Below are 21,952 nucleotides of genomic sequence, written 5' to 3' on the forward strand. Positions count from 1 at the left end.
TAGAATGTAAATGGTATTCATTGACGTCCTCTGTGATATATATTCTGTGCAGTTTATGGATGTACAGAATGGCGCACAATGCAGGGTGTAGGGAGGGAATTCCACAAGTGTGCATGGAGTCGGGGATTAGGATACAGGGGATTTTTTGTCCTGCTGTCCTCCTTTTCATCATACTGCATAGAGAATTAGTTTTGGTGTGTGAGTGTGTGTGTGCCTGCCACTCTCCTCCCTCTGCCGCTCTCTCTCGCTCTCCTCATCCTGATCACACAGCTTTGATTCTCTGGCTCTCAGTAAACAGCTGAGACTCCCACCTTTTTTTTTTTCTCCCTTTCCTTTGGACAAGAGACAGCAGTTCGTGTTTGGAGCTACAATCTGCGGGGTCTGAGAGCGGCGTGCACCTGTATCCCCCATTAGCAGGTCCATCTTGTGTTATCATTGTGTGTATCTTCTGTGTGTCTTTCTATTCTCTCGTGTGCCTGCATCTTGCAAAAGAATTCCGAACACTTTCCATAGCGGCATCTAAGGGAGCATTGATGAAGGGCACAGCAAATTAAGCATTGCTAGGATCTACTTAGGGTGCAGTGCTTGCCAAAAATGCATCATGCATCTTAATTTGCTTCCTCCAGTCCATTGCAACACGCTGTAGGCTCTCAGCCCTTGTTGCCTTTCCTTCTCGTTCCTTTTTTTTTCCGTGATACTCGAATGATTTTGGACATTTAATGCAGATCTGGATGTGCCGGATTCATTTTACTTGAGCCACATCATGTCCCGTCCTCAGTTCCCAAGCAGCCTCATCCTCCGAAGATGAAGAATCAGGGTCATTTCTTTTTTAGCATTTGATTTTGGAAAGTGAAAAATTAGAAAATTTCCTCGTCTTCTTTTTCTGTGTATCCCATTTTCCTTAGAGAAATGCGAGCGATGTAATGATATCCAAGGATGAAAATAGCATCCTGAACTTTTTTTTGCTGTACAGCCTTGTGCTCTGCAGAATCCAGGGATGAGACAGGGAACATCCGGAATGAATGTGTCTCTTGCGGAGAAAACTGTTGTTTTTTGTTTTTTTCTAGGGGAGGTGTAGTGTATTTGTCTTTTTTTGCATACATCAGGTTACAAACGGTGCTGTTTGATCTCTGATCTTGTATGTGTATCACTCCCTTTCCCTGATTCCCTCTCCCCGCACCCCACCTCCTCTCTTTCTGTTTTTTGCAGGTGTGACAGTTTGAAATCTGCCCAGTAGGTGGGACTTGGTGACTTTAGCACCCGTTTTTTCTGTCTCCCCCATCTTCTATTGCATTCCTCAGAAGTCTTGTAGATCTCCTGGAAAAAAAATAAAATAAACCAACAATCTGGAATCAACAAGACAGCAGCAGCAGCATCAGGCACTATGCATCTCTGTGGGCTGAAAGCAGTGTGCGTCTGAGCCATTTCAGGATGACTTTAGCTACAAGAGGATTTTACATCTGATTGCTTATCAAGAGAAAAGGCTGAGACATCTCCTCATCTTGGTTCCCTTCCCCTTTCTACCCCCCCTTTTTTTGGGGTTGAAAACATCTGTTTGAAATGGATGTGTCTCCGCGCCCTACAAAGTGCAGTTTTTGGAGGATTTTCTTACTATGGAGCATTTTGCTGGACTACATGGGTTCGGTTATGGCTTGCCCTGTTAATTGTGTGTGCAGCAAAATTGAAATTCTCTGCAACAAAATGGACAATGGGAACATATTCCCCCTCTTGGAAATGCAGGAATCAACTAATGCGACCACAAGCTTCAACATCACTGACCTCTCCAAGAACATCATTTCAATGTAAGTCTTGTATTCCAACCCGAAATGTGCCATTTGCTGTATGATGGCAGTGATTGCACTGTGTCTTGTATCCACAAGCAGGTTCATAAGCCTGTCTTACTCATCCATGTTATCAACTTCTATTTTATTTTATTATGCTGGGATTTTTATAGTCTATACACAAATAATCCTTCACTTCCTCAAATACAGAGATTTGCTTAACTAGAACGGACGTAATCTGGTTACATTGCACCGAGCCATGGGAATACTGGGCATGATAATAACTCTTATTAATTATGTTCCATGGGAAAACAGAGATATGCTATTTTTCTGCTTTGCTTTGGGAGCTTTCTATTGAGCTGCTTCCAGATTGGGTCAGAACTAAGAAGGATCACGTATTATGAGTGGTCTCTATTGTAGATGTGGTGACTTGTATAGTTGGAAGATAACACCACAGAATGAGAATGCGGTAACTGGTCTACTATGAGATGGTTTAGGGTGGCATCAACTTATATTGCCATGTTATAGGACATCAATCATCCTCAAGTCACACAGACAGCTTCATGTTGGGCATATAGGACACCAGGCACGTAGATTCTTCATGGTTTGCCATTATAATGCCTTAATTAATTTATATATTGAGATGGACACCCAAGACAGACAGAACGTGACTTTGCTTCAGAACCACCCTACCTTAAGCTAGCAATGTTTGTCATAGCTGAATTGGTAGCAGTACGCTGCATTAATGGCTTTTTTTCGTATCTTGCTGGTATTAAATGGACAATGCAGTTCCAAACTTGTATCCCAACCCATAATGATTTCCATAGGAAAAGCCATCCAAAGTTCCCTTTTCTCACCCTTTCTCCAGATGCTAATAATGGAGGCAAAAAATGACTGGCAGATTGCTAATGATGCAGATAGTTCTTTTCTTTGTTCCTGTTTATACTGTTGCATATGGTTGACTTCCAAAGAATTAACTCATGACGTTACAAGAGGGTCCTGTGAGCAAGAAAGAGTTAACTGTTTTTTTTGTGATTAACCTATAATATGTCATATCTATAGCAATACTGCATTGAATGGTCATAATGGCTCATCAAAGAGAAGAAATATCAAGCCCTTGAGTTTGCCATAGAAATGATGTAATAATTCATTGTGAATATAATCGTGGTAAACTTCTCCCTAAGAGGAAAATGTTCAATCTGTCAACTGGTGCTGGCTTCATCTAGGGCACGGAAATGCAGAAACACTTGATGATTTGGATAAGAATTATTAGTGCATTTTTCACCCACTGACAGCAGCACAGTAGAAAATGTTTCCATGTTCCAACTCCTATTTCCCGACCCCCGGTTGCTAGACAATTCTTGCATTGAAGCCCTTTCTGGTTGGAGGAAGGTTTGCTGAAAGTCTTGTCGTCAGGATTTCTTTTTTTTTTTTCTTCTTCTTTCTTCACACCATGCATTTGTGAAAGAGCCATGGAGATTTGCTTCCCCACCCTCTCATTTAAAACACAGCACAGTGTTTAAATATTCAGCTCAGCAACTGGATCACGCACCACAGATAATCCTTAGGAAGTGACGGTGTCATGGAAGCGTGTGGACATGGCATGGGAAAAAATAAATACAACTTAACTGCGGACATGAAATAAAGCAGTAATCGCGTCCACCTTGGCTCTTCAGTACATGGCCCCTGGTTGTTTTTCGTGCCATCCAAGTTCATTTGTCAGCTGTTGCTTCATCTGCCTCCAATTTCCAATATGCTGCATTGTACGTCTTTATTTCTCCCTGAGAATTGCAGGTTTGCTTGATTGTATTCTAGCAAATGCCTGCACGCCTCCCTGCCTTAGAAATTTGCCATTCCTTACAAGCATCACATTTAGGTCCATTTGGTCAAGACTATTTGTTTCATTTGGCACTCGAGATACTGTGAACAAGATTGCTGAGTGAGAGATGGGAAACATGGACTAGATGACATGGAGCCAGGAATATTGTGCTTGCTTCAATGAATTCAGGAATGAGATTGAAAATATACTTTCAATATGAAGCCCAATGTGGTTTTGGTCTGAGAAAACACATTTAGGAGATGTAAAGAAGAGTAATGGAGTAAGATGGTCATTGGTTTCCACTTGAAACATGTGGTGGATCGTAGTTTAATCAAGTTTAACTTACTAAAACCAGGAGAGATGTGGTGCTTTGGTCAATGGACAACACCAACTTCTCGATTCTTGCTCATGCTAAACACCGTTTTGTTGCCAAAATGGCCCCCATGATAACAATGACTGATAATGACGGTGATGATACATCTGTTGAGAGAGTTCAAGCATTTTTGTTAAATGATAAACCTGCAGAAATCATACAATAGTCAAATATATTTTGTATATTGTAACTTAGTGATAGCTAAAATGTTTCAATATTCTCCATATTACACATTGGTCCGATACTTTCCTTTTGCAACTCCACCCTTCTGTAGAATGTAACTCCGCCCATGCGACCATTTGTTTTCCTAAGGGGGAATATTTTATCGATGTAGGGCGTTGTCTCTTCGCATCATGGTCTACTCATCCCCTCTATGCAACACAAAGGCAAAGCAAATTTTTTGAATAGCATAATACTTTTTGTATTTCATATTATGCTTTATTTTAGTTTTGAATCAAAACACATGCAAATAGTGTTACAGGGGTTGGCAATGTCCTGCTCTCTACTTGTAAACACGTATAAGTAAGTGCATGAAATATATTCCACCATTTTTAAACCTTAGAGGACATGAAGAGATATTAGACCAAATGTTCTTTGTGAGTTTGAAGGCTTTAAAAACTTTTATTCTGTAAATTAACAAAACCCCATTGATAAGCACCGTATAGACGCAAGTCTTCAAAGTGTCTGTTTTAGTTGTATGAGTGAATTCGGCATAATGGGAATCCAATTTGTAGTGGCATTCTAGGCCAAATAGGAAATTGTGGTCACATTAGGTATCAGTACTGAATGCATGTGTGACAATGGAAGTGTTAGGTTAATTTGAGCATCTAGTTTTTTGATTTAATTAAAAAAGAACATTGCTGGGTTAATATACTCGTAAAAAACATTCACCCAATGTGAATCATGTTTTATGGTAACTTGCCAATGAGCTAATCGTTTCCTGGTTCAATGGCAGAACTGAAATGTTGAAAATTTAAAATCCAATCACGAGTGGCATTCCTAGATGGAAAGGACGACACGTGATTGAATCGGAGGATTTATTATTGGCTTCTGCCCAGTCTTTGGCCAGGAACAGCCTGCTGAATTCAGACTAGACTGTGTGTTGTAGCTGTTTGAATTTAATACAATGATCACTTGTTTTATGCAGAAGGTGGTACTGCTGTAAATTAGGAGTACTCTCATGAATGCTGATTGTATTCTGGCTAGAAGTGGTGGGCTTCATCGCTGCACATGGATGGAAAGTGCAACAGAGCAAGGAGGCTGAGCAGTAATCCAATTGCTTTAACCAATACAAGGAATACTGCATCCCTAGTGAATGTGCAAAGAATTATCAGAATAGGGCTACATAATTACCAGATTTACAGAATTACTAGATCTATAGAATTACCAGATTTGCAGAATTACCAGTACAGAATGACTGATCTGGGATCCTTCTTTTTACATATTTTATTTTCGTCTGAACCATATAGAGTAACATGGAATATAATGTCTATAACCAAACTTATGGAATGAGGATATCTATATGTAGCTATCAAAGTGATTTGGGATCCCAACCCCCACCTTCCAATTACACTTCATAGATCTCACCTTACTTCACACTACAGCAAGTGTTCATACCATTATAGCAAATTCGCTGTCATTGGTGACAGTGTGATTTAGAAATTTGCTTAATCAATGTGCAATAATTTCAAAAACACCATGTATATTCCATAACTGCCATATCATATCTGCAATGCACTACCTTATGTATAACACACATTGGCTTCAACTGGACATTATCAAAGGGGCACAAGATGGAAATGTGAGGCAGTACGAGTCCTTGCATCAGTGATGGGTTTGGCCCCAAATAATAGACCCATCATAGCTTTCTTTATGAGATCATGTCTAATACAACAACCAGAATATAACAGACGTGCATTGTGTACACAGTGACTAACAGGTTCATTTTCCGACTGCCCTGCTGAAACATGGCGTAACCAATGTTTCTAAAGTCTTACCACATGTATCCGAACCTCTGCTCATGAGGATTGTTTATAAATTCAATTTTACAGAGTCGTCAGTTAATTAGTGTTCTCGAGTCTGGCGCATTGTTTCCTGTAGAAATGCAAGACACATAACAACAGATACATTTTACTGGACGCGTGAAGGCAGAACTTTTCATCTCATGTAGGCTAACTGAGGCCAGGTTACAGTCATTATGAAGGCTGGAAAGTCACTCAGCATAATGAACACAGACACAAGTCATGTAAAGGATATATATATATATATATATATATACAGTAATGTCCATGTGACTTACATATATAGTCCATGGAATGAATATCAACGCTTCCTTGAGGACCAAGAAGAAGCTCAAAATGGCTGCTGTCCGTACTTCCTAGTGTCTTAAATACCCCACCGCTGCTTTTTAAATCCTTGACATAAAATTGTGGAATTTTTTTGGGTGTTGCAATGTTCCTCTTCTTTGTATGGTTTTATATATATAAGCTGATTAGATGCTAATGGGGTGTTCCCACATGGGAGACATATCAATAGAGAAACGTGAGAATTACATATGTATGGTCAATTTTCTGTCAACTACATCATGCCCCTGTTATCAAGAGCTTTGTAGGTCCAAGTTTTGAGATCCCCCTCAATATTTCATAAGTGGCATAGCCATGCATGATAATCTACTAATGCTAATTATACAGATAAGCATTTGGTGAATTTGACGTAAATGTTAAATTTAGTCCGATGATTACGTTGACAATAAAACAAGTATAAGGCTTATTCTAATAATGGCAATGTGCAAGGCAAAATTTAATCATGAATAAATCATAATTTTAAAAACTTTTTACTGATTTGCTTCTTGTCAATAACATAACACCTTCATATTCTGCAGCGTTGTACAGAGATTGTCATCAATAACTTTACTCTTTGCTCTCAAATGGGACTCACAATAGAATTCCCCTACGTCTTCCAAAAACATACACTGGGGACATTTTCCTAGAAATCAAATATATATACAGCATGCAATATGTTTTTGAAGTATAAGGAGACCGACACAAACACAGAAGAACATTTCATCCACCTTTAGTCCAGATGTAAACCTTGGCCATTGAAAAAAAGTATCCTTTAAAATGGTATTGTTCACTAAACCCAGAAATTGTAAATGTTCCTCGGATTGCTTGAGCTAGCGTGATCATTCCCTTTAGTAATAATCCCGTTTTTATCATTTGAATATACTATTTATGTGTATTTATGGTATCCTTTCCAAGTAAAAAATATAAAATATATACTTAGCGTCAAGGATAAAAATGCGATATTTAATAAGGAGTGGAAACGTTTTCCCATGGACAGCATTATGATACAATCTAATTGTGTATTGTAATCTACGCAGAGGCCTAAAGCATAAGTAGAAGAGCTAGGACAAAGCAAAATGATAACGTTACATTATCTTCAAATCTGAGCAACTGGGAACACTACAGTATTTGAGGATTTGGAATTTATGTACTGTGAAAAGTACCCATGTTATAATGTTGGACAACATAGAACTTAGAGTAAAGTTGTTCAAACCTGTTGACTACAGTGGGAGTGATTTATGTTATTATTATTATTTATTGTTATAGCGCCATTTATTCCATGGTGCTTTACATGTGAGGAGGGGTATACATAAAAACAAGTACAATAATCTTAAACAATACAAGTCATAACTGTTACAGGAGGAATGAGGACCCTGCCCGCGAAGGCTCACAATCTACAAGGGATGGGTGAGAATACAGTAGGTGAGGATAGAGCTGGTCATGCAGCGGTTTGGTCGATCGGTGGTTACTGCAGGTTGTAGGCTTGTCGGAAGAGGTGGGTCTTCAGGTTCTTTTTGAAGGTGTCGATGGTAGGCGAGAGTCTGATATGTTGTGGTAGAGGGTTCCAGAATAGGGGTGATACGCGAGAGATGTACTAATATATATATATATATATATATATATATACAGTGGGGCAAAAAAGTATTTAGTCAGTCAGCAATAGTGCAAGTTCCACCACTTAAAAAGATGAGAGGCGTCTGTAATTTACATCATAGGTAGACCTCAACTATGGGAGACAAACTGAGAAAAAAAAATCCAGAAAATCACATTGTCTGTTTTTTTATCATTTTTTTTGCATATTATCGTGGAAAATAAGTATTTGGTCAGAAACAAACAATCAAGATTTCTGGCTCTCACAGACCTGTAACTTCTTCTTTAAGAGTCTCCTCTTTCCTCCACTCATTACCTGTAGTAATGGCACCTGTTTAAACTTGTTATCAGTATAAAAAGACACCTGTGCACACCCTCAAACAGTCTGACTCCAAACTCCACTATGGTGAAGACCAAAGAGCTGTCCAAGGACACCAGAAACAAAATTGTAGCCCTGCACCAGGCTGGGAAGACTGAATCTGCAATAGCCAACCAGCTTGGAGTGAAGAAATCAACAGTGGGAGCAATAATTAGAAAATGGAAGACATACAAGACCACTGATAATCTCCCTCGATCTGGGGCTCCACGCAAAATCCCACCCCGTGGGGTCAGAATGATCACAAGAACGGTGAGCAAAAATCCCAGAACCACGCGGGGGGACCTAGTGAATGAACTGCAGAGAGCTGGGACCAATGTAACAAGGCCTACCATAAGTAACACACTACGCCACCATGGACTCAGATCCTGCAGTGCCAAACGTGTCCCACTGCTTAAGCCAGTACATGTCCGGGCCCGTCTGAAGTTTGCTAGAGAGCATTTGGATGATCCAGAGGAGTTTTGGGAGAATGTCCTATGGTCTGATGAAACCAAACTGGAACTGTTTGGTAGAAACACAACTTTTCGTGTTTGGAGGAAAAAGAATACTGAGTTGCATCCATCAAACACCATACCTACTGTAAAGCATGGTGGTGGAAACATCATGCTTTGGGGCTGTTTCTCTGCAAAGGGGCCAGGACGACTGATCCGGGTACATGAAAGAATGAATGGGGCCATGTATCGTGAGATTTTGAGTGCAAACCTCCTTCCATCAGCAAGGGCATTGAAGATGTAACGTGGCTGGGTCTTTCAACATGACAATGATCCAAAGCACACCGCCAGGGCAACGAAGGAGTGGCTTCGTAAGAAGCATTTCAAGGTCCTGGAGTGGCCTAGCCAGTCTCCAGATCTCAACCCTATAGAAAACCTTTGGAGGGAGTTGAAAGTCCGTGTTGCCAAGCGAAAAGCCAAAAACATCACTGCTCTAGAGGAGATCTGCATGGAGGAATGGGCCAACATACCAACAACAGTGTGTGGCAACCTTGTGAAGACTTACAGAAAACGTTTGACCTCTGTCATTGCCAACAAAGGATATATTACAAAGTATTGAGATGAAATTTTGTTTCTGACCAAATACTTATTTTCCACCATAATATGCAAATAAAATGATAAAAAAACAGACAATGTGATTTTCTGGATTTTTTTTTCTCAGTTTGTCTCCCATAGTTGAGGTCTACCTATGATGTAAATTACAGACGCCTCTCATCTTTTTAAGTGGTGGAACTTGCACTATTGCTGACTGACTAAATACTTTTTTGCCCCACTGTATAGAGATATATATGCACTATTATATATGGGACTTTCTCACTCTAACTAGGCAAATTATGTCAAGGTAAAGAAGACATGATGATTTTCTTTTCCCGATGCTCTTGTCTTCCCAGGCGATAACCTCCCATCCTTTAGAGACATCTGCCTTATAACAACACATGCATGCTTGGCTGGACATGTATGTTATTGAGTGGCTGACAGAGATAGCTGCCTTCAACTATGTAAGATATATGCACATATCCACATTAAACTTTTTGATTATTGTTATTGCCCTTTTGGGGGAGACTTTATTAGAACTTGGGGCTTTCATTTTGCCAGCTAAGCCACAAATATTACCATAATGCCATCAATTTTCAAGCTTCACGTTTGCTCTTTTTTTCCCTGTTTTGCATAATTTATAACTATCCCCTAACTTTGTATTGCTTGTTATGCTATTTTTGTCTTGAAAAATATATATTTTTTTAAATCTACAAATATTTAGGAAAAGCAAAAGTGACCCATACGGATACAATCCGAGATAAAGTGGTAGAAAACTTTGATAAATAGATCTCTAAAACTCAAACTGTAGGAGTGTTTGGTCTAGATTAAAGTATTGAGTGTTTTGTAATTAGTATTGATAGACCGTAATTTACTTTTTACATGATGCCGATAGCATATTGCAGAGGTTATTGGAACTTATTTATGGCAAAGGATTGCTTGCATGCTCGGAAAACCCTAATGTAGAATCATTTTATTGTAGCACGACACTTTAAAGGTCCGGTCACGTCTCTTTCAAAACTGTTAAATTGGTGTGGGGCTTAAAACACTACTTTAGATCTTATTATCTAAGGGTTTGCATGGCTTGTTGATCTGTATAATGAAGCTCTGCTTATCTATGTTCTATTACTGTGCTCGAAGTCTATAATTTGTCACTCTATTGACGTTCCCAACCTGTGGAATCTACTCTTTTCTATTGGCTAAAGGCCAGAAGCCTATTGACACTGTGCACTAACTTGGCCCATGTTCCAACTACATTCCTAGGACAAATCCGTTATTTAGTTCAAGTTTTATGTCCTTTATTCCATGTAACTAAACCCAGTTGCCTTCAAGTTGTTTTTAAGAGCTGCCAAAAGCTGAATTGCAATGCCACTGTGATTACGTGGACAATCTCCAAGTGTCACATTTCTCTTGCCAATGTCTTTTGCCATCGCCAATGGGTCGACTCGTTAACGTAGATGAAGATTTTTTTTTCCTTGTGTTGTTTTAATGTCTGGAAAGTGTTATAGAAAACTAGCTTCTTCTCAATGCATTCAACAGCCATTCTATCACTTTATTAGTCTTCTTTATGGGTCATGATTTCCAAGATCATCATTAATCTTGGAGACAGCTCCCATGATCACTTTCATTCGCGTCTCATTTTCATAGCATTGAGCTGGCTCTATTTGCAGCAAGTGATTCTGAAACATGACTTATTAAGTGACAGGTTTGCCATAGCGAATTGATACATTCTACATTTCTTTTGTGGTTCAAAATGTCTTTAACCACTCATATAGTTCAATGTAGGGTAGAGAGCCACAACTCTTATTTAACCCCTTAGCGACCGCCGATACGCCTTTTAACGGCGGCCGCTAAGGGTACTTAAACCACAGCGCCGTTAATTAACGGCGCTGTGGAAAAAGTGTATAGCGCCCCCCACAGGCCGATTTTCTCCGGGGTCTCGGCTGCCGAGGGTAGCCGAGACCCCAGAGAACATGATTCGGGGGGGTTTTAACCCTCCCCGCATTTGCGATCGCCGGTAATTAACCGTTTACCGGCGATCGCAAAAAAAAAAAAAAAAAAAAGCGATCTCTTTTTAATTTCTCTGTCCTCCGATGTGATCGCACATCGGAGGACAGAGAAAAGGGGTCCCAGGTGGCCCCCCAATACTCACCTAGCTCCCCCGATGCTCCTCGTGTCTCCCGGTGGGCGCCGCCATCTTCAAAATGGCGGGCGCATGCGCAGTGCGCCCGCCGGCCGGCACCGGGAGAATGTTTGGGGTCTCGGCTGCCTGGGGTAGCCGAGACCCCAAAGAGCATGATCGGGGGTCGGTTTTAGCGACCCCTGTTTTGCGATCGCCGGTAATTAACTGTTTACCGGCGACCGCAAAAAAAAAAAAAAAAAAAAAAAAGTAAAGTGTAATTCTCTGTCCTCTGATGTGATCGCACATCAGAGGACAGAGAAATAGGGGGATTCGGGGACCCTAGCATACTCACCTAGGTCCCTGGATCCTCTTGCTGCTCCTCCTGGCCGCCGGCAGAAGAACATGGCGGACGCATGCCCAGTGCGCCCGCCATCTGTCTCCATCTGCCGGCCGGCAGGAGAACAGCGGTTAGGGCTAAAATTAGGGTTAAGGTTAGGGTTAGGGGTAGGGTTAGGGTTAGGGGTAGGGTTAGGGGTAGGGTAGGGTTAGGGTTAGGGGTAGGGTTAGGGGTAGGGTTAGGGGTAGGGTAGGGTTAGGGCTAGGGTTAGGTTAGGGGTAGGGTTAGGGGTAGGGTTAGGGTAGGGGTAGGGTTAGGGCTAGGGTTAGGTTAGGGGTAGGGTTACGGCTAGGGTTAGGTTAGGGGTAGGGTTAGGGGTAGGGTTACGGCTAGGGTTAGGTTAGGGGTAGGGTTAGGTTAGGGTTAGGGGTATGGTTAGGTTAGGGGTAGGGTTGAGGCTAAATTTAGGGTTGGGGCTAAATTTAGGGTTAGGGTTGGGGCTAAATTTAGGGTTAGGCTTCTTTCACACTTACGTCGGTACGGGGCCGTCGCAATGCGTCGGCCCGACATACCGACGCACGTTGTGAAAATTGTGCACAACGTGGGCAGCAGCTGTAGTTTTTCAACGCATCCGCTGCCCAATCTATGTCCTGGGGAGGAGGGGGCGGAGTTACGGCCACGCATGCGCGGTCAGAAATGGCGGATGCGACGTACAAAAAAACGTTTCATTGAACGTTTTTTTGTGCCGACGCTCCGCCAAAACACAACTGATCCAGTGCACGACGGACGTGACGTGTGGCCATCCGTCACGATCCGTCGGCAATACTATGGGCAAAAAACGCATCCTGCGGGCACATTTGCAGGATCCGTTTCTTGTCCAAAACGACGGATTGCGACGGAATGCCAAACAACGCAAGTGTGAAAGTAGCCTTAGGGCTAGGGTTAGGGTTGGGGCTAAAGTTAGGGCTAGGGTTAGGGTTGGAGCTAAAGTTAGGGCTAGGGTTGGGGCTAAAGTTAGGGCTAGGGTTGGGGCTAAAGTTAGGGTTAGAGCTGGGATTAGGTTTAGGGTTTGGATTAGGGTTGGTATTAGGGTTAGGGTTGGCATTAGGGTTACGCTTGGGATTAGGGTTAGGTTTGGGATTAGGGTTAAGGTTAGGGTTGTGATTAGGGGTGTATTGGGATTAGGGTTAGGTTTGAGGTTAGGGTTGAGATTAGGATTAGGGGTGTGTTGGATTTAGGGTTTTGATTAGGGTTATGGTTAGGGTTGACATTAGGGTTGTTTTGGGGTAAGGGTTGTGATTATGGTTAGGGTTAGTGATTAGGATTATGGATCAGGTTGGGATTAGGGTTAGGGGTTGGAGCTAGAATTGGGGGGTTTCCACTGTTTAGGTACATCAGGGGGTCTCCAAACACGACAGCCAATTTTGCGCTCAAAAAGTCAAATGGTGCTCCCTCCCTTCTGAGCTCTGCCGTGCGCCCAAACAGTGGGTTACCCCCACATATGGGGCATCAGCGTACTTGGGATAAATTGGACAACAACTTCTGGGGTCCAATTTCTCTTGTTACCCTTGTGAAAATAAAAACTTGGGGGCTACAAAATCTTTTTTGTGAAAAAAAAAAATATTTTTTATTTTCACGACTCTGCATTCTAAACTTCTGTGAAGCACTTGGGCATTCAAAGTTCTCACCACACATCTAGATAAGTTCCTTGGGGGGTCTAGTTTCCAAAATGGGGTCACTTGTGGGGGGTTACTACAGTTTAGGTATATCAGGGGCTCTGCAATCGCAACATAATGCCCACAGACCATTCTATCAAAGTCTGCATTCCAAAAAGGCGCTCCTTCCCTTCCGAGCTCTGCCGTGCGCCCAAACAGTGGTTTACCCCCACATATGGCACATCAGCGTACTCGGGATAAATTGGACAACAACTATTGCAGTCCAATTTCTCCTGTTACCCTTGTGAAAATAAAAACTTGGGGGCTACAAAATCTTTTTTGTGAAAAAAAAAAAATTTTTTATTTTCACGACTCTGCATTCTAAACTTCTGTGAAGCACTTGGGCATTCAAAGTTCTCACCACACATCTAGATAAGTTCCTTGGGGGGTCTAGTTTCCAAAATGGGGTCACTTGTGGAGGGTTTCTACTGGTTAGGTACATCAGGGGCTCTGCAAATGCAACATAATACCCGCAGACCATTCTATCAAAGTCTGCATTCCAAAACGGCGCTCCTTCCTTCCGAGCTCTGCCGTGCGCCCAAACAGTGGTTTACCCCCACATATGGGGTACCAGCATACTCAAGACAAATTGCACAACAACTTTTGGGGTCCAATTTCTCTTGTTACCCTTGTAAAAATAAAAACTTGGGGGCTACAATATCTTTTTTGTGGAAAAAAAAAATATTTTTTATTTTCACGGCTCTGCATTATAAACTTCTGTGAAGCACTTGGGCATTCAAGGTTCTCACCACACATCTAGATAAGTTCCATGGGGGGTCTAGTTTCCAAAATGGGGTCACTTGTGGGGGATTTCTACTGTTTAGGCACATCAGGGGCTCTCCAAACGCGACATGGCGTCCGATCTCAATTCCAGCCAATTCTACATTGAAAAAGTAAAACGGCACTCCTTCACTTCCAAGCTCTGCGGTGCGCCCAAACAATGGTTTACCCTCACATATGGGGTATCGACGTATTCAGGAGAAATCGCACAACAACTTTTGTGGTCTAATTTCTCCTGTTACCCTTGTGAAAATAAGAATTTGTGGGCAAAAAGATCATTTTTGTGTAAACAAAAGCGATTTTTTTATTTTCACGGCTCTACGTTATAAACTTCTGTGAAGCACTTGGGGGTTCAAAGTGCTCGCCACACATCTAGATAAGTTCCTTAAGGGGTCTAGTTTCCAAAATGGTGTCACTTGTGGGGGGTTTCCACTGTTTAGGCACATCAGGGGCTCTCTAAACGTGACATGGCGTCCGATCTCAATTCCAGCCAATTCTGCATTGAAAAAGTCAAACGGCGCTCCTTCAATTCTAAGTTCTGCGGTGCGCCCTAACAGTGGTTTACCCCCACATATGGGGTATTGGCGTATTCAGGAGATATTGCATAACAAAATTTATGGTTACATTTCTGTTTTTACACTTGTGAAAATAAAAAAAATGGTTCTGAATTAAGATGTTTGCAAAAAAAAGTTAAATGTTCATTTTTTCCTTCCACATTGTTTCAGTTCCTGTGAAGCACGTAAAGGGTTAATAAACTTCTTGAATGTGGTTTTGAGAACCTTGAGGGGTGTAGTTTTTAGAATGGTGTCACACTTCATTATTTTCTATCATATAGACCCCTCAAAATGACTTCAAATGTGATGTGGTCCCTAAAAAAAAATGGTGTTGTAAAAATGAGAAATTGCTGGTCAACTTTTAACCCTTATAACTCCCTAACAAAAAAAAATTTTGTTTCCAAAATTGTGCTGATGTAAAGTAGACATGTGGGAAATGTTATTTATTTAACTATTTTTCGTGACATATCTCTCTGATTTAAGGGCATAAAAATACAAAGTTTGAAAATTGCAAAATTTTAAAAATTTTCGCCATATTTCCGTTTTTTTCATAAATAATCGCAAGTAATATCGAAGAAATGTTACCACTAACATGAAGTACAATATGTCACGAAAAAACAATCTCAGAATCAGCGGGATCCGTTGAAGCGTTCCAGAGTTATAACCTCATAAAGTGACAGTGGTCAGAATTGCAAAAATTGGCTCGGTCATTAAGTACCAAATTGGCTCTGTCACTAAGGGGTTAAAGAAAAATATTTATACAGCTTGGAAAATGATAGTGATCTATGATTTTCCTTGGCTTTCAAGTGAATAGACTTTGAATTGGCTGACGTCCGTTGCACCTTCTATGTAGGGAACCTCACAAGACTGATCTCTTCTAAGGAATCTCTAGAGAGAGACAAAGGCACACATAAAATAGGACAAAACTGTCTGGTAAAGGATAAGTATAAGTGACGGAAGCACTCATATGAAAGTACGTGCAGGCATGACACCTATAAAAGTGCGGAAAGTTGCTGCTGCTGACTCGTGGCTTCAGGAAGTGATTCTTCCAGATGTACAATGGAAATGCAAAAATGGAAACTGGCATGTTTAGGCGGTGTGCTGTGGGGATGAAGAGTTTTGGGATTCCAAATACTTTTTTATTAAAGGGGTTGTCCGGTCCAAATCGATAAGTCTGCAGTCTCTCTGTGTGACTGCAGTGTTATGACTCCTCCCAGTGCACGCCAGTTTCTGAGCTGGAACCAGCAGGTACATGTGTGATATATATACTCCCGGCCAGAGCCCAACTAGTGAGCGCTGCCTCGCTCCATACACTTGTATGGAGTGAGGCTGAGCCCCAATTAGTGACACAGCAGTTCAGTGGGCATGGCCAACTAGAGAGCGTGGCCTCTCTCAATACGAGCCATGCCCACTGGATGGTACTCTGGCCAGAAATTTATATACATACCTCTTGGTACCGTTTTAGAAACCGGCAAATCCCCTGTGCACAGTGTGTGTACTGGGGGATTCATAAGAGTGACTGCAGAGTTATCAATATGGGCTGGACAACCCGTGTAAAACCAATACTGTACCTCTTACCCTATTAATTCCCAATACCATATCTCTTATAAGGAATAACAACATAATTAAAATTGTATATGTAAGTACATTTCAATACATAACATATATACAGTACCATACTTTTTGATATATGGTTATTCATCTAGATAAGATAAGGATCATCCAGATGAGAGATATATTATTAATATGCATCCTGGGTGTTATTTGGATTTTGGAAACTTTCTGGTAGCCCATTTTCCCTGACTATTTCCTATTATAAGGGTTTGTGAATAACGTTGGTAGGGATTTTATATTGTTTATACATATATACTTTTGGATGTTTGCTATTCATTGGGCATATGGTTAATATGGCCATTTAACCGGTCTAATTCTCAATATTTGGTTCATTACCTGTGCTGCACTTTAGGGTAGGTGTGTAATAGGGATTTGAGTGACAGCCAACAAGGAGCTGGTGTACCACTTCGTATATTATAAGGTGCCAACCTCTGCTCCTAGGTAGGGGAGATGTAGGGATTAGAAGGGTGTAACAGGCCCCCTACTCTAAACATTGTATGGACCCTCACAGACTGTCTTTTTTAGATTTTTTAAATACACACAACATTTGGCTTTTGATGGGAGCTTTCAACTATATTGATTTAAAAGGTATAAAAGGTATATTGTAGGGGTCTATTTTTCTGGTTGTTTTTTTTTATTGGGACCCCACTCTACCTTTTCTTGGTCCTTTTTTATTCATTATTGCAAGCAATTAACATATAGCAAGCAAATGTAAGTGAAATACTAATTTGCATGTGTATATATATATATATATATACATATATATATATATATATATACTTTATATACATGCAGAGAGAGGAAGTTTGATTTTTTGCTTCCTATGTGAACATTGCCTGCTGTAAAGTATCAGGTCAATCAGTGCATCACCAAGATAGAAATCATTAATTGTTGATTGATCCTTTGTCTGCTAATTACCGTAAGCTATTGAAAAGCATACATATATAGCAAATATTGCAAAATGGAAGAATACCCTTTCCATTATAGAATGAGACTATGTGCACATAACCCAGGGTATATTGAATGTGTGAGATATTTATATATTATAGCATTTTACTGTTGGTTTATTGTGACCTATGCCGCAGAACATTGTACAATCTGCCTATGAAGAACGATGGTTCATTGATTATGATGTTGATGGCTGCTCTAAATTATGTCCCAACTTATGTTTAACCTGGTAAATGTAAATATAATCCACCATTTATTACTATGAAGGAGAATATCAGTGCTGTGCTATAAGCGATGATCCATACACATATCATTTCCAATGATGAGAGTGTAATTGTTCGTATGTGGACGCACAATACCAGCTTTGTTGATACATATCCTTTCTACTTTATTATCCCAGACACTTTATCTTTGTTACCTCTGCCGGTAGACATGGCCTCTGCTATTATAATCCACAAGGTACAGGCTCCAATCATAACTGTATAGTCAGCTGTATGCCAGGTGCATGGCTGAAGAACCTGCTTTTAGATGTGAAGAAATGGATGATTATATTTAATGGGTGGTTTTTGCAGTCAGTTGGACACATATTCCAGATAACAAAATTGCATAGTGTTTTTCTTCTCTTTTTTTTTCTTTTTATTGTGATGATTTGTCAGCAATGCCTTTTTCTGTGATTGAGAAATGGAAGAACGGAAGGCTAGTATTTCACAAATGCAAATGTAATTAGAATTTTTTGTCATAACCTTGCAAATGAGAATGTACAAATTGCGTTCATTCATTTCTTGTCAAGGCTGGTGGAGGAAGCCATTTTGTCAATGTGATAAGGCTAACTAATGTCCTGAATAGGAAATCAATTGTGTCCAGATGGTAGTCTGCTGGAGTCCTGAGAGAACGCCTGCAACACCCATTACTGTAGGTTAAATCAACTTGTTTAATGCTTCTAGTCTCCATCCCGTCTGCTCGCCTTTAAATGAAACTGATTATCCTTACAGATCTAGCACCTCACACCAAGCCACAGTCCTTTCCGATCTACCACGTTACCATTTCATAAAGCTATCTGCATGAAACTGAACCATACTGGCTACTGGGATAGACTCCAGGGTAAAACCTTATTGTGGTTGTACAACTTTAAGACCCATTTTACAATGTCTTTTAGGCCCTTTTAATCTAATTGATTGGGAGTCACTGATTTGGAAACATATTTACCATCCAGAGTAGAAAACTGGTATTGATCAAAACCAAAAGACATCCCAAAACACCAATTTATTGCTGAGCGAGGGTAGAGAAAAAGAAGTAGTGCCACCAAGTCTTATTAATGTGTCTTAGGAACCATATAATTTCAAGTAGTTCTCCAGCCGCGCACATTCATTGTCTATGGGACTGTCAAAAAGCCAAAAGGACACTTACAGTTATATGAAAATTTGGGCACCCCTATTAATCTTAAGCTTAATGTTTTATAAAAATTGTTTTTTTTTGCAACAGCTATTTCAGTTTCATATATCTAATAACTGTTGGACACAGTAATGTTTCTGCCTTGAAATGAGGTTTATTGTACTAACAGAAAATGTGCAATCTGCATTTAAACAAAATTTGACAGGTGCATAAGTATGGACACCCTTATCATTTTCTTGTTTTAAATACTGCTACCTACTTTTTACTGACTTACTAAAGCACTTTTTTGGTTTTCTAACCTCATTGACCTTTGAACTTTATAGCCAGGTGTATGCAATCATGAGAAAAGCTACTTAAAGTGGCCACTTGCAAGTTGTTCTCCTGTTTGAATCTCCTCTGAAGAGTGGCATCATGGGCTCCTCAAAACAACTGTCTAATGATCTGAAAACAAAGATTATTCAACATAGTTGTTCAGGGGAAGGATACAAAAAGCTGTCTCAGAGATTTAACCTGTCAATTTCCACTGTGAGGAACATAGTAAGGAAAAGGAAGAACACAGGTACAGTTCTTGTTAAGGTCAGAAGTGGCAGGCCAAGAAAAACATCAGAAAGGCAGAGAAGAAGAATGGTGAGATCAGTCAAGGACAATCCTCAGACCACCTCCAGAGAGCTGCAGCATCAACTTGCTGCAGATGGTGTCACTGTGCATCGGTCAACTATACAACGCACTTTGCACAAGGAGAAGCTGTATGGGAGAGTGATGTGAAAGAAGCCGTTTCTTCAAGCACGCCACAAACAGAGCAGGCTGAGGTATGCAAAAGCACATTTGGAGAAGCCAATTTCTTTTTGGAAGAAGGTCCTGTGGACTGATGAAACCAAGATTGAGTTGTTTGGTCATACAAAAAGGCGTAATGAATGGCGGCCAAAAAACACAGCATTCCAAGAAAAACACTTGCTACCCACAGTAACATTTGGTGGAGGTTCCATCATGCTTTGGGGCTGTGTGGCCAATGCTGGCACCAGGAATCTTGTTAAAGTTGAGGGATGCATGGATTCCTCTCAGTATCAGCAGATTCTTGACAATAATGTTCATGAATCAGTCACAAAGTTGAAGTTACGCAAGGAATGGATATTTCAGCAAGACAATGATCCAAAACACCGCTCCAAATCTACTCAGGCATTCATGCAGAGGAACAATGACACTGTTCTGGAATGGCCATCCCAGTCCCCAGACCTGAATATCATTGAACATCTGTGGGATCATTTGAAGAAGGCGGTCTATGCTCGGCGACCATCAAACTTAACTGAACTGGAATTGTTTTGTAAAGAGGAATGGTCAAAAATACCTTCATCCAGGATCCAGGAACTCATTAAAAGCTACAGGAAGCGACTAGAGGCTGTTAATTTTGCAAAAGGAGGATCTACTAAATATTAATGTCACTTTTCTGGTGGGGTGCCCATACTTATGCACTTGTCAAATTTTGTTTGAATGCAGATTGCACATTTTCTGTTAGTACAATAAAGCTCATTTCAAGGCAGAAACATTACTGTGCCCAACAGTTATTAGATATATGAAACTGAAATAGCTGTTGCAAAAAAAACAATTTTTATAAAACATTAAGCTTAAGATTAATAGGGGTGCCCAAACTTTTTCATATAACTGTATTACCTATCCACCTATGCAAGTTGCAGTTCTGGGACAATGTTTTTAAATGCATCCTGTAATGTAAAAAAGTCACTATTAGCCTACAGATATGGGGTTAATTGGCAGGTCAATAGCGTTCTGGATCTGCCTGGCACCTGTACTTAAAGTCCTGTTACCCGTTGGAAATTAATTTATTTCTCTAGTCACAGGGCGGCATCAGCGCAGGTTTTGTCAACGCTCAGTCCACAGTGAACGACAGCAATATCCGCACACCCAACACTGACTGACAGCAAGCTCATCATTAGACCTGGCTGTCAGTCCATGCTGGGGAGCAGTCACAGCCGCCGTTCTCTATACACTGATCGGAGACTGAACCTGTGGCAGCACCATCCCTGTGACTGAAACCCAAAAGTTGCTGGAAGGAATAAAGTTCATTTTCTCCTGGCAGGGAAACACTCAGTGTAAGTGCAGGGCTGGCTTAGAACGCCATTCACCTTCAGATTAACCCCATATTTGTAGTTTAATAGTGTTTTTTCAAGTGACAGGTTCCCTTTAAAATTAAAGGTTAATCAATAATAAAAGGAGACTGTTATTCATCTTTTTTTTCTAAAAATGTACCTATTACTCAATTTTAAAGGGAATCTGTCAGCAGGCTTTTCTACCTCATCTGAGAACAGCCTGATGTAGGCAAAGAGAAGCTGAATCTAATGATGTATCACTTAGAACACTGGGTGCAGCCATTCTGATACAATCAGAGCATTCAGATTTAGAATAAAGCAGAGCTGAGGAAGCTAACCCCGCCCACACCAGGCTCTCCATGTGCAAAGTTCACAAACTGTGAGCTGCTTAGTTGTCGGACTACTCTGGCAATGTTAATCTGTTAGTGATGAATCGTTCATAGTTAGTAAACAACAGCACGCACTATGACTAGTGACACATCCTGAATTCCGTGTTTTAGCCTCTATCTCCCGCTGTTTTCAAATTACGTACAAAACTCTGCTGACAGATTCCCTTTAATGTTCTATTTGGAGGCCAATTGTACGGGTCCTATACTTAGTCTAAAATAAAATCATTTGTATATGGCTTATTAGTAAAATGTCTGGATTTTCTGCAATAACCTAGTAACTATATATGCTGTTTCAGGCTTTAATGTAGCAGAAGTCTAATCTATACAAGAACAGTACAAGGCACCTAAGGCTATGTAAACGAGGGTACATACAATCAATATCAACAATCATTTTCATATGATGGGTCATTCACGTTTAGGTGCAAGAATATCAAAGAAAACACAATATTCTGCAAAAAGTGGTAGTTAAGAGTTTAGTTTGGTTTACACAATGTAATCCTGATGTAAGAGATAGAATGATAGAATGGTAGAGTGGGAAGGGACCTCCTGGGTCATCTGGTCCAATCCCCTGCTCAAAGCAGGATTGACTAAATCATCCCAGACAGATGTCTGTCCGGCCTCTGCTTGAAGACTTCCAATGAAGGAGAACTCCCCACCTCTTGTGGCAGCCTGTTCCACTCATTGATCACCCTC

General features: G+C 40.7%; 1 protein-coding gene across 8 annotated transcripts in view; it reads left to right on the top strand.

The window, feature by feature from the left end:
- The first annotated feature begins 264 nt into the window (after nt 1-264).
- Nucleotides 265-21,952, top strand: part of NTRK3 (neurotrophic receptor tyrosine kinase 3) — a 1,162,015-nt gene continuing 1,140,327 nt past the window's right edge. For 6 of the 8 annotated variants that reach the window (XM_069766240.1, XM_069766242.1, XM_069766243.1 and 3 more), the window contains exon 1: nt 265-1,802. In XM_069766240.1, the coding sequence (XP_069622341.1) occupies nt 1,561-1,802 (242 nt within the window). In that variant the 5' untranslated portion in view covers nt 265-1,560. The remainder of the gene's footprint in view (nt 1,803-21,952) is intronic. The other 2 variants (XM_069766241.1, XM_069766246.1) reach the window with 1 other exon arrangement.

This window comes from Ranitomeya imitator, chromosome 4 (assembly GCF_032444005.1).
Source record: "Ranitomeya imitator isolate aRanImi1 chromosome 4, aRanImi1.pri, whole genome shotgun sequence".
Taxonomy (NCBI): domain Eukaryota; kingdom Metazoa; phylum Chordata; class Amphibia; order Anura; family Dendrobatidae; genus Ranitomeya; species Ranitomeya imitator.